The 13,371-nt window shown below is 51.5% G+C and overlaps 1 protein-coding gene across 1 annotated transcript in view; it reads right to left on the bottom strand.

The window, feature by feature from the left end:
- Nucleotides 1-389: 389 nt before the first annotated feature.
- Nucleotides 390-13,371, bottom strand: part of LOC144610285 (putative JmjC domain-containing histone demethylation protein 2C) — a 50,952-nt gene continuing 37,970 nt past the window's right edge. The window contains exons 16-19 of the mRNA XM_078428874.1: nucleotides 6,746-6,885; nucleotides 2,764-2,931; nucleotides 1,880-2,011; nucleotides 390-518 (exon numbers count right to left, since the gene is read on the bottom strand). Of these exons, the coding sequence (XP_078285000.1) occupies nucleotides 450-518; nucleotides 1,880-2,011; nucleotides 2,764-2,931; nucleotides 6,746-6,885 (509 nt within the window). The 3' untranslated portion in view covers nucleotides 390-449. The remainder of the gene's footprint in view (nucleotides 519-1,879; nucleotides 2,012-2,763; nucleotides 2,932-6,745; nucleotides 6,886-13,371) is intronic.

Here is a 13,371-nt window from a genome sequence, read left to right as displayed (position 1 = left end):
TGTACGTTCTCCCCGTGGGTTTTCTCCGAGATCTTCGGTTTCCTCCCACACTCCAAAGACGTGCAGGTTTGTAGGTTAATTGGCTTGGTAAATGTAAAGATTGTCCCCAGAGGGTTTTGGATAGTTTTAATGTGTGCGGGGATCGCTGGTCGGCGCGGACCCGGTGGGCCGAAGGGCCTGCCTCCAAAGATGTACAGGTTTTAAAATTAATTGGCTTGGTATAAATGTAAAAGAATTGTCCCTAGTGTGTGTGTGGGATAGGGTTAATGTGCGGGAGGGGGGTTGGTGTGGACACGATGGGCCGAAGGGCCTGTTTCCGCGCCGTATCTCTAAACTAATCTGATCGAGGAGCAGGAAGAACTGGAAGTCCAACAGTGTTATATTACAAAACTTCATTCATTTTATTATTGTCGTTTTTCATTGTCAGTGCGAGCCTGAGGGGCTGCTCTTCAGGCTGGTGATGTAGCTGCCAATGTCTCCACACAGTCCTTCACCGTGTCGAACAGGATACTCTTCATCTGAGGAGACAAAGGCAGGCGTCGGTTTAACAGGTGACGAGGAGCAGCACGGTCCATGTTAATAGGAACAAGGAGTCGTGGCCACGCACCCTGACCCCCCCCCTTCCCTTCCCATCCACTATCCCCTTCCCTCCCCTCTCCCCTCTCCCCTCTCTCCTCCCCTCTCTCCTCCCCTCTCCCCTCCCCCCTCTCCTCCCCTCTCTCCTCCCCTCTCCCCTTCCCTCTCCCCGTCCCTCTCCCCGTCCCTCTCCCCGTCCCTCTCCCCGTCCCTCTCCCCGTCCCTCTCCCCTTCCCTCCCCTCTCTCCTCCCCTCTCTCCTCCCCTCTCTCCTCCCCTCTCCCCTCCCCCCTCTCCTCCCCCCTCTCCTCCCCTCTCTCCTCCCCTCTCCCCTTCCTCTCCCCTTCCCTCTCCCCGTCCCTCTCCCCGTCCCTCTCCCCGTCCCTCTCCCCGTCCCTCTCCCCGTCCCTCTCCCCGTCCCTCTCCTCGTCCCTCTCCCCTTCCCTCCCCTCTCCCCTCTCCCCTCTCTCCTCCCCTCTCTCCTCCCGTCTCTCCTCCCCTCTCTCCTCCCCTCTCTCCTCCCCTCTCCCCTCCCCTCTCCCCTCCCCTCTCTCCTCCCCTCTCTCCTCCCCTGTCTCCTCCCCTGTCTCCTCCCCTCTCTCCTCCCCTCTCCCCTCCCCTCTCCCCTCCCCTCTCCCCTCCCCTCTCTCCTCCCCTCTCTCCTCCCCTGTCTCCTCCCCTCTCCCCTCCCCTCTCTCCTCCCCTCTCCCCTCCCCTCTCTCCTCCCCTCTCCCCTCCCCTCTCCCCTCCCCTCCCCTGTCTCCTCCCCTGTCTCCTCCCCTCTCTCCTCCCCTCTCTCCTCCCCTCTCTCCTCCCCTCTCTCCTTCCCTCACACCTTCCCTCACACCTTCCCTCTCCTCCTCTCCTCTCCTCTCCTCTCCTTCCCTCTCTTCCTCTCCTCTTCCCTCTCCCCTCCCATCCACTCTCTCCTCTCCCCTCTCCTTCCCCCTCCTCTTTCCCCCCTCCTCTTGCTCTCTTCCCCCCCTCCCCCTCCTTTCCCCCCCCTCTTCTTCCCCCCCTCTTTCCACCCCCTCTCTTCCACCCCCTCTCTCTTCTACTCTCCCTCTTTCCTCCCTTCCCCTCCCTCTCTTGATCTTCCCCTCCTCCTCCACCACCCATCTCCCACCCTGACCTTCTCCATCCACACACCCTTTCCAACTCACTCCATCCTGATTCTCCTCCCCCTCCCATCTCTTTCTCTCCACCCCCTCCCCCCCCCCCCCCACCTTTCCCCTCACCTTCCTCTACCCACCTCCCCTCCCTGTCCCGCCCCCCCTCCCTTTCCCCCTGCCCCCCCCCCCTACCTGTAGTTTGTGTGTGTGCTGCACCAGAGACCGGCTGTCCCTGGCGAGAGGCGGCGATGTGAACGAGTGTTGGACGTGCTCGGGCGAGACGAACTGCTTGGTGACGGAGATACAACTGCTGAAGTACTGGACCTGCGTGGGACAGAGAATGAGAGAGAGAGGATGGGGCCGGCCCACACCAAGGACAAGGCACAATGTGCTGGACTAACTCCATCTGAGGGTCAGACTGCATCTGTGGTGACAAATGATGGGTGGGGCCCCTTCTTCAGACTGGGTAGCTGCTCGTTCCGTTGACTGGTCAGCATGCAACACAAGGTTTTCCCTGTGCTCGGTACACGTGACAATAAACTAAAGAGACCGTCACCGTGCCAACCCAACTTCATAAATTTAGTTTAGAGACACAGCGTGGAAACAGGCCCTTTGGTTCTGCACCGACCAGCGATCCCCGCACACTAACACTATCCTACAAACACACACGCTGGGGACAATTTACATTTACACCAAGCCGATTAACCTACAAACCTGCACGTCTTTGGAGTGTGGGAGGAAACCGAAGATCTCGGAGAAAACCCACGCAGGTCACGGGGAGAACGTACAAACTCCGTACAGACGGCGCCCGTGGTCGGGATCGAACCTGAGACTCCGGCGCTGCATTCGCTGTAAGGCAGCAACTCTACCGCTGCGCCACCGTGCCGCCAATCTCGGAGATCTTGGAGAAAACCCACGGGGAGAACGTGCAGGCAGGGACCTGACGCGGTCAGGATGGAACCCGGGTCTCTGGCGCTACAAGACAGCAACTCTACCGCTGCGCCACCGTGCCCGCCCCAACTAAACTGAAAGTGTATACATAAATGAAATCACGGCCCAGTGGTCGGTGGTTTTACCTGATAGGAGGTTGCAGTGGGAATGAGGACCGCGTCGCCTCGGAACTGCAGGACGGCCTTGCCTCTGAGGCCACTCTCCTCCAGCAGCCTAGCCCTCAGGGCCTGGTCCAGGTAACAGCTCTGTACTGGCTGCTGATCCTGGCCTTCAGAATCTCCCTCCGTCAGCACCTGGTAACAAGGCAGAACCTCCATTTAACCAACACTTACAGCGTTCAAAACCTACCCCCCCCACCTCCTCCTCCTCCTCTCGTCGATCCGCTGAGAACTCTTGAGGATGTCGTCAAGCTGGATTTTCTTTTTAGATTTAGATTTAGAGATACAGTGCGGAAACAGGCCCTTCGGCCCACCGAGTCCGTGCCGCCCAGCGATCCCCGCACACTAACACTATCCTACACACACCAGGGGCAATTTTTACATTTACCAAGCCAATTAACCTGCAAACCTGTACGTCTTTGGAGTGTGGGAGGAAACCGAAGATCTCGGAGAAAACCCACGCAGGTCACGGGGAGAACGTACAAACTCCGTACAGACGGCGCCCGTAGTCGGGATGGAACCCGGGTCTCCGGCGCTGCATTCGCTGTAAGGCAGCAACTCTACCGCTGCGCCACCGTGACCATCACAAGGATGTTGCCAGCACTCGAGGGCCTGGTATATATAGGGAGAGGTTGAGCAGGCTGGGACTCTATTCCTTGGAGCGCAGGAGGGTGACAGTGATATAATAGAGGTGTATAAAATCAGGAAAGGGAGAGGGTAAATGCACAGAGTCTTTTACCAGAGGAGGGGAATGAAGAGGCTTTAATGTGAGGGGTGGAAAGATTTAATAGGAATCTAAGGGGCAACTTTATTTTTTACACACAGGGTAGTCGGTACATGGAATGAGCTGCCAGAGGAGGTAGTTGAAAGAGATACAATCAGAATCAGAATAGCCTTTATTGTCATCTTAAAAAAACAAGTATTTTGGACAAAATTCCGTTTCCCACAGTCCAACAATAAGAGCAATAAAAATAAGCAATAACACACACACAATCACAAACCAACACAAAACAAAAGAGACATCCATCACAGTGAGCCTCCTCCAGTCCCCTCCTCACTGTGATGGAAGGCCAGAATGTATTTTCTCTTCCCCTGCCGTCTTCTCCCGCGGTCAGGCGGTTGAAGGTGCCACGTTCCAGGCCGCGCCGGACGGTGAAAGGTCCGCAGCGGGCCGACCCAAGCCCCGCGATCCGAGGCGGGCGAAGACGCTGCCGCTGCACGTCGGGGCGGTCGTTAACAAATTTTGGACAGGTATATACACGGTGTAGAGGATTATTGTGGCCAAATGCAGGCAGGCAGGACTAGTGTAGATGGTATTGGTCGGCATGGGCAAGTTGGGCCGAAGGGCCTGTTTCCACACAGCATGACTCCATGGCTAAAAGGTAAAAAGGCAGTGTAGCCTTGGCCAACACTACCTGCAGTGCCTGGGCTGGGCGTACAGGGAGATAGACACAAAATGCTGGAGTAACTCAGCGGGACAGGCAGCATCTCTGGAGAGAAGGAACGGGTGACGCTTCAGGTCGAGACCGTCAGACTCCGAGACAGTTACAGTGGACTGGACACCAGTGTGGAGCTGGTGGATTAGTGCCCACCAGCCCAGGAATCGCCCGGCAATGTGGTGTCCCAGTGGGCTTGGAGCGATTCCAAGCTCTGAACTGTACAAGCTGTGCAACAAAGAGCACAACACACATGCCTTTGATCTACGCTGGTTCGGATTACCCTCAGAGATGTATAACATTCACCGTTGTAGTAAGCTGCTGCCTCCTTCTGTTTGAAGATTTCAGAAAGCCTGGCAACCTGGAGATGTTGCTTTACATATGGCATTTCCTATCACAGTCTCAGAGGGCGAGCTTAGTTGAACAAGACAAGGAAGGGGTGGGAACTTTACAGGTTATTTCCCGCACTATTGAACTAATCCGTTGAACTACCATCACACCCAAAGTATTATTGAAGTCACCCACTAGTTTAGTTTCCAGTTTAGAAATACCGCGCGGAAACAGGCCCTTCGGCCCACCGAGTCCGCACCGACCGGCGATCCCCGCACATTAACACTATCCTGCACACGCTAGGAACATTTTTTACATTTACCAAGCCAATTAACCTACAAACCTTTGGAGTGTGGGAGTGTGGGAGGAAACCGAAGGTCACGGAGAAAACCCACGCAGGTCACGGGGAGAACGTACAAACTCCGTACAGACGGCACCCGTAGTCGGGATCGAACCCGGGTCTCCGGCGCTGCATTCGCTGTAAGGCAGCAACTCTACCGCTGCGCCACCGTGCCGCGCTAGTTTAGAGATACAGCGCGGAAAGAGGTCCCTTGGGCCCTCAGAGTCCACGCTGACCAACGATCCCCGTACACTAACGCCATCCTACACACACTGGAAACAATTTACAACTCTTACTGAAGTCAATTTACCCACAAACCCGTGGGAGGAAACTGGAGCTGCCAGAGAAAACCCGGGAGAACGTGCAAACTCCGTATAGACAGCAACCGTGGTCAGAATAGAACCCGGGTCTCGGGCGCTGTGAGGAGGCAACTTTACCGCTGCGCTGAAGTAACTCAGCGGGTCAGGCAGCATCTCGGGAGAGAAGGAATGGGTGAGGCTTCGGGTCGAGACCATTCTTCAGACTGATGACTTGTTTGACCTGTATTACGGTGGTGGGGTTTGATTTGATCTATTTCGTACTGTACATTTTATTGTAAATAATTGATTAAATTATTTTTGGTTTAAACAAAAAAGATAATTCCAGCGGCCGTTGATTCAGTAGATAAACCTGCGCTCTGAGTGTGAGAGGCGTCAGATTCTCCCAATGTTTCTGCCTCCAACACATGCCCAATTAACGGTGCAAGATCTGAGCGTCAAACAGCACGCTCGGTCACAAGACAGGCCTCTGCGTCAAAGGAGGAACAAATTTGAGGAAGGACATTCTTTCTATTGAGGGAGTGCAGCATCGATTCACGAGGTTAATTCCCGGGATGGCGGGGTCTGTCATATGATGAAAGAATGAACGAACTGGGCTTGTATACACTGGAATTTAGAAGGATGAGAGGGGGTCCTATAGAAACAGATAAAATTATTAAGGGATTGATGCAGGACACATGTTCCCGATGTTGGGGGAGTCCAGAACAAGGGGCCACAGTTTAAGAATAAGCGGTAGGCCATTTAGAACTGAGATGAGGAAAAACCTTTTTACCCAGAGAGTTGCGAATCTGTGGAACTCTCTGCCACAGAAGGCAGTAGAGGCCAATTCACTGGGTGCATTCAAAAGAGAGTTAGATAGAGCTCTAGGGGCCAGCGAAATCAAGGGGTATGGGGAGAAGGCAGGCACGGGTTACTGATTGTGGATGATCAGCCATGATCACAATGAATGGCGGTGCGGGAAGATTGTTCCCGATGTTGGGGGAGTCCAGAACCAGGGGTCACAGCTTAAGGATAAGGGGGAAGTCTTTTAGGACTGAGATGAGAAAACATTTCTTCACACAGAGAGTGGTGAGTCTGTGGAATTCTCTGCCACAGAAGGTAGTTGAGGCCAGTTCATTGGCTATATTTAAGAGGGAGTTAGATGTGGCCCTTTTTGCTAAAGGGATCAGGGGGTATGGAGAGAAGGCAGGTACAGGCTACTGAGCTGGATGATCAGCCATGATCACAATGAATGGCGGTGCGGGAAGATTGTTCCCGATGTTGGGGGAGTCCAGAACCAGGGGTCACAGCTTAAGGATAAGGGGGAAGTCTTTTAGGACCGAGATGAGAAAACATTTCTTCACACAGAGAGTGGTGAGTCTGTGGAATGATCATATTGAATGGCGGTGCAGGCTCGAAGGGCCGAATGGCCTACTCCTGCACCTATTTTCTATGTTTCTATGTTTCTATGCTGGCTGGAAGGGCCAAATGGCCTCCTCCTGCATCTATTGTCTATTGTATCTATGTATCTATGTAAACCGAGTTACCTTCTGTAAAAACTCCTTGATCTTCTCGGTGTCCTTGCTGGAGTAGATGTGCCATAACGCTCCAGGCCACTCGCTTGGATTCTTCAACCTTCTCATGACTGCATCGTCTACAGACTCCCCCTTCAAGCTGGCAAGGACTGCTGTTAAAAACACACTGATTAGTTCGGGTGTCAGGGAATACGGGGAGAAGGCAGGAGAGTGAGGGATTGAGAGGGAAAGGTAGATCAGCCGCCATCGAATGGCGGAGTAGACTCGACGGGCCGAATGGCAGCGGTAGAGTTGCTGCTTTACAGCGAATGCAGCGCCGGAGACTCAGGTTCGATCCTGACTACGGGTGCTGCACTGTGCGGAGTTTGTACGTTCTCCCCGTGACCTGCGTGGGTTTTCTCCGAGATCTTCGGTTTCCTCCCACACTCCAAAGACGTGCAGGTATGTAGGTTAATTGGCTGGGTAAATGTCAAAATTGTCCCTAGTGGGTGTAGGATAGTGTTAATGTGCGGGGATCGCTGGGCGGCACGGACTTGGAGGGCCGAAAAGGCCTGTTTCCGGCTGTATATATATGATATGATATGATAATTCTGCTCCGAGAACTTATGAACACGACAGTCACTAAAGAGTGGCACGAGGGTGCCCTTTGAAAACGTTTCCCATAAATGTAGCCAGCTTCCCTTGAGCAGGACTGGGACCCACAATCACAATCCCCAGATATCAACACGGACAATGATTCCTGTGGGCGTCAGCTTGGTCATGTTGAAAGGAAGGGTGAGCCTTTACTTTGAATGCGTCTCAAGGGGCTAGCCTTTCGTTGAAGAGAAAAATCGTACAGTTTCAGTTTCACCTATTGTCACGTGTACCGAGGTACAGTGAAAAGCTTTTGTTGCGCGCTGTCCAGTCGGCGGAAAGACAACGCACGATTACAATCGAGCCATTTACAGCGTATGGATACAGGGGGAATAATGTTTAGTGCAAGGTAAAGCCAGCAAAGTCCGATCAAGGATAGTCCGAGGGGCTCCAATGAGGTAGATAGTAGTCCAGCACTGCTCTCTGGTTGTGGCGGGATGGTTCAGTTGCCGGATAACAGCTGGGAAGAAACTGTCCCTGAATCTGGAGGTGTGCGTTTTCACACTTCTATAACGTTTGCCTGAGGGGAAACATGTTTTCGGGAAACATGTATTAAGCCATGTCTTAGTCTCCTGTTCTGTCTGCTTCTGTGCCAATGTACATGTTGTTCAGACTAAAATCCAGACATTATTATCCCAAACATGCTCATCCTAGTTTTCATTGTGGGCCTCGTGCCTGGGAACATCCTCTGCTATTTGTTCCAACGTGGACCAAGACAACTAGATATATTCTCAAGATAGACACAAGCTGCTGGAGTAACTCAGCGGGACAGGCAGCCTCTCTGGATAGAAGGGATGGGTGACGTTTCGGGTCGAGACACCTCTCCAGGTTGCTCTCCGACCACTATGAGTTACCGGACTAAGAGACCCTCAGGAATTCTCATTCTTGATTCGAGAAGATGTTATCTATCGTCAAATCCTCCATCACTGTCACATTTCTGTCCTACTCTTCCTCTGTGAGGATGGATGAGAGGAGATCTTATCGAAACGTATAAGATTATTAAGGGGTTGGACACGTTAGAGGCAGGAAACATGTTCCCAATGTTGGGGGAGTCCAGAACGAGGGCCCACAGTTTAAGAATAAGGGGTAGGCCATTTAGAACTGAGATGAGGAAAAACTTTTTCAGTCAGAGAGTTGTGAATCTGTGGAATTCTCTGCCTCAGAAGGCAGTGGAGGCCAATTCTCTGAATGCATTCAAGAGAGAGCTAGATTGAGCTCTTAAGGACAGCGGAGTCAGGGGGTATGGGGAGAAGGCAGGAACGGGGTACTGATTGAGAATGATCAGCCATGATCACATTGAATGGCGGTGCTGGCTCGAAGGGCCGAATGGCCTCCTCCTGCACCTATTGTCTATTGTCTATTGTCTCCCTGAGCCACAGTTGTTCAATTAGTGGAACTCTATGTTCAGTCACTATTTACAATTACAGGATCACAGATTCACAAAAACAGGCCCTTCGGCCCAACCTGCCCATGCTGACCAAGATGCCCCATCTACACTAGTCCCACCTGCCCACGTTTGGTCCATATATATCCCTCTAAACCTTTCCCATCCATGTACCTGTCCAAATGTCTCTGAAATGCTGTACAGTACCTGCCTCAATAACCCCCACTGGCAGCTCGTTTCCCCCATATATCCACCTCCCCTTGTGTGGAAACAGGTTCCGATTGAATTGTTCCCCTCTCACCTTAAACCTACGCCCTCTGGTTCTTGGATCCCCCTACTCTGGTTAAAAGATACTGAGCATTCACCTCATCCATTCCCCTCATGATCTTCTACACCTCCATCAGATCACCCCTCAATCTTCCCATGTTCCAAGGAATAGTCCTAGCCTGCTCAATCTCTCACTGTAGCTCAGGCCCTCAAGTCCTGGCAACATCCTCCTAACGCTTTTCTGCGCCCTTTCCAGCCAAGGTCCCTACAGAACTTCATCGTTTCAGCGACAGTTTCTTCCCAGCTATTTCAGATTGGTTTAGTTTGGAGATACAGCGCGGAAACAGGCCCTTCGGCCCACTGAGCCTGCGCCGACCAGCGATCCCCGCACATTAACACTACCCTACGCACGCGAGGGACAATTTACATTTATACCAAGCCAATTGACCTACAAACCTGCACGTCATTGGAGTGTGGGAGCAAACCGAAGATCCCGGAGAAAACCCTGCGCTGGATAGAGCCCATAGGATAGAGTTAGGTAGGTAGAACGGAGATGAGGAAGAACTTTTTCAGTCAGAGAGTGGTGAAGGTGTGGAATTCTCTGCCTCAGAAGGCAGTGGAGGCCAGTTCGTTGGATGCTTTCAAGAGAGAGCTGGATAGAGCTCTTAAGGATAGCGGAGTGAGGGGGTATGGGGAGAAGGCAGGAACGGGGTACTGATTGAGAGTGATCAGCCATGATCGCATTGAATGGCGGTGCTAGCTCGAAGGGCTGAATGGCCTACTCCTGCACCTATTGTCTATTGTCTAATCCAGTTGATGGGCTCCAACCCAAAATGTCAAGTTTCCACGTTTTCCAGTAGGTGCTGCCTGCCCCCGCCGAGTTACTCCAGCACTCTGTGTCTATCTTTGGTACAGACTAACGTCTGCAGTTTATTACACATTCCACGGGTTTTGGCAACACCAGGAGAAGCGGCGATGAAGACATATTAATCTTTCCCAACAGTAAATAGCCGTTAAAAGCCCTAACAAGTCTTTTCACTGCCTGGTGTCACGCAAATGCAAGAACACTGCTCGGGGCACAATGTGACTCACTGCTGAGCCTCAGTGTTGTGTCTGCATTGGCCAACTTGAGTGCCTGGTTGCTGCTATTTGAATTCCCTCCCCACTCGCACCCTGGCCTATCTTTACATGGGCTCCCCTCCCCTCCACAAACGAAAGATGTGCAAAAAGTTAACGACGATAAAGAGAACAGGCCATTGTGAGCTGGGGCTGGTAACAACGGCCTGTCCCCTTTATTGTCTACTTTCTTTGCATGTCTTTCATTCGTTTGTTCTACATCTCTCTACTTCACCGTCTCTATCTCTCGTTTCCCTTTCGCCGACTCTCAGTCTGAAGAAGGGTCTCAATCCCAAACACCACCTATTCCTTTTCTCCAGAGCCTGTCCCGTTGAGTTTCTCCAGCACATTGTATCTATAGAGTTATAGTGACGAGCTCTTTGGACCAACTCACCCACACCGGCCAACAATGTCCCAGCTACACTAGTCCCACTTGCCTGCGCTTGGTCCATATCCCTCCAAACCTGTCCTATCCATGTACCTGTTTAAGTGTTTCTTAAACGATGGGATAGTCCCAGCCTCAACTACCTCCTCTGGCAGCTTGTTCCATACACCCACCACCTTCTATGTGAAAAATTTACCCCTCGGATTCCTATTAAATCTTTCCCCCTTCACCTTGAACCTATGTCCTCTGGTCCTCGATTCCCCTACTCTGTGCAAGAGACTCTGTGCATCTCCCCGATCTATTCCTCTCACGATTTTGTACACCTCTATAAGATCACCCCTGATCCTCCTGTGCTCCATGGAATAGAGACCCAGTCTACTCAACCTCTTGTGTGTAGGAAAGAATTGCAGATGCTGGTTTAAATCGAAAGTAGACACGAAATGCTGGAGTAACTCAGCGGGACAGGCAGCATCTCTGGAGAGAAGGAATGGGTGACGTTTCGGGTCTGAAGATGGGTCTCGACCCGAAACGTCACCCATTCCTTCTCTCCAGAGATGCTGCCTGTCCCGCTGAGTTACTCCAACATTTTGTGTCTACCTACTCAACCTCTCCCCATAGCTCATGCAAGAGTCCTGGCAACATCCTCGCAAATCTTTTCTGAACTCTTTCAAGATTGACAACATCTTTCCTATAACATGGTGCCCAGAACTGAACACATTATTCTAAATGCGGTCTCACCAACGTCTTATACAACTGCAACATGGCCTCCCAAATTCTACGCTCAAAATTCTGACTGAAGAAGGCCAAATTGCCAAAAGCCTTTTTGACCACCGTATCGACCTGCAACTCGAACTTCAAGGAACCATGAACAATAGACAATAGACAATAGGTGCAGGAGGAGGCCATTCGGCCCTTCGAGCCAGTACCGCCATTCAATGTGATCATGGCTGATCATTCTCAATCAGTACCCCGTTCCTGCCTTCTCCCCATACCCCCTGACTCCGCTATCATGTCATATCATATCATATATATACAGCCGGAAACAGGCCTTTTCGGCCCACCAAGTCCGTGCCGCCCAGCGATCCCCGTACATTAACACTATCCTACACCCACTAGGGACAATTTTTACATTTACCCAGCCAATTAACCTACATACCTGTACGTCTTTGGAGTGTGGGAGGAAACCGAAGATCTCGGAGAAAACCCACGCAGGTCACGGGGAGAACGTACAAACTCCTTACAGTGCAGCACCCGTAGTCAGGATCGAACCTGAGTCTCCGGCGCTGCATTCGCTGTAAAGCAGCAACTCTACCGCTGCGCTACCGTGCCGCCCTTAAGAGCTCTATCTAGCTCTCTCTTGAATACATTCTTTTCTGTAAAGGAACCTGTACTTCTAGATCCCTCTGCTCTACAACACTACCCAGAGGCCTACCGATTACTGTGTAGGTCCTGCCCTTGTTCGACGTCCCAAAATGCAACACCTCACGCTTCTCTGTATTAAATTCCATCAACCATTCCTCCGCCCACCTGGCCAATCGACCCAGATCCTGCTGCAATTGTTCATAACCATCATCAACACCTTCGCTTTAAACCAGCATCTGTAGTTCCTTCGTACACATACCAATTTCAGGGATCTTTCCCTTTTACCTCCACTTCTTCTGTACCTCGTTCAGCCAATGTGTTCATTTTCTCTCTTCTAACGCTAACTATAAGCGGTTAGCTTGTGTCCTTCAAGCTGCTGCCTGTCACAGACATTCCCTCTTTTCTCACCACTCCACTCCACTTTATGCACTTTGCACTTGTTTATTTCTTTACCATTCCAGTTCCGAAGAAGAGTCATAGAGTCTTATAGCGTGGAAACTGGCCCTTTGGCCCAACATGCCCCAGCTACACTAGTCCCACCAGCCTGCATTTGGCCCATATCCCTCTAAACTTGTCCTATCCATGTACCTGCCTAAATGTTTCTTAAACGATGAGATATAAGAAAATAACTGCAGATGCTGGTACAAATCGAAGGTATTTATTCACAAAATGTTGGAGTAACTCAGCAGGTCAGGCAGCATCTCGGGAGAGAAGGAATGGGCGACGTTTCGGGTCGAGACCCTTCTTCAGTCTGACAATTAGATAGGCACATGCAGGGAATAGAGGGATATGGATCATGTACAGGCAAACATGATCAGTGTAATTGGGCATCGCATAAACATTGTGGGCCGAAGGGCCCGAAGGGCTCAGTCTGAAGAAGGGTCTCGACCAGAAACGTCGTCCATTCCTTCTCTCCTGAGATGCTGCCTGACCTGCTGAGTTACTCCAGCATTTTGTGAATTAAACGATGAGATAGCCCCTGCCTCAACTACCTCCTCGGAAAGCTCACCCGTGGAGTCAAAAGGTACCCTCAGGTTCCTATTAAATCTCTCCCCCCTCTCACCTTTAACCTGTGAGCTCTGGCTCTCGATTCCCCCCACTCTGGGCACGAAGCTCTGTGCGTCTACCCAATCTATTCGATCTGGACCGGAGCAAAATATTGCCTCTGTTTCTCTCACCCTGGATGCTGCCTGACCTGCTGGATACTTAAGTACAGCATAGAGGGGTACAGCATAGGAATGGGCCCTTCGGCCCACAATGTTTATACAATGCCCAGTTACATTGATCATGTTTGCCTGTACATGATCCATATCCCTCTATTCCCTGCATGTGCCTATCTAATTGTCAATTATCACATCTATCATATCGAAAATGGTGCCACAATTCCCGCATCTGTTGTTTTTCTGTTCCAAGATATTTTGTTTAGACAATAGACAATAGACAATAGGTGCAGGAGGAGGCCATTCAGCCCTTCGAGCCAGCACCACCATT

The sequence above is a fragment of the Rhinoraja longicauda genome, chromosome 36, assembly GCF_053455715.1.
Source record: "Rhinoraja longicauda isolate Sanriku21f chromosome 36, sRhiLon1.1, whole genome shotgun sequence".
In the NCBI taxonomy this organism is placed as follows: Eukaryota; Metazoa; Chordata; class Chondrichthyes; order Rajiformes; family Arhynchobatidae; genus Rhinoraja; species Rhinoraja longicauda.
This window is presented reverse-complemented; position numbering and strand designations above follow the sequence as displayed.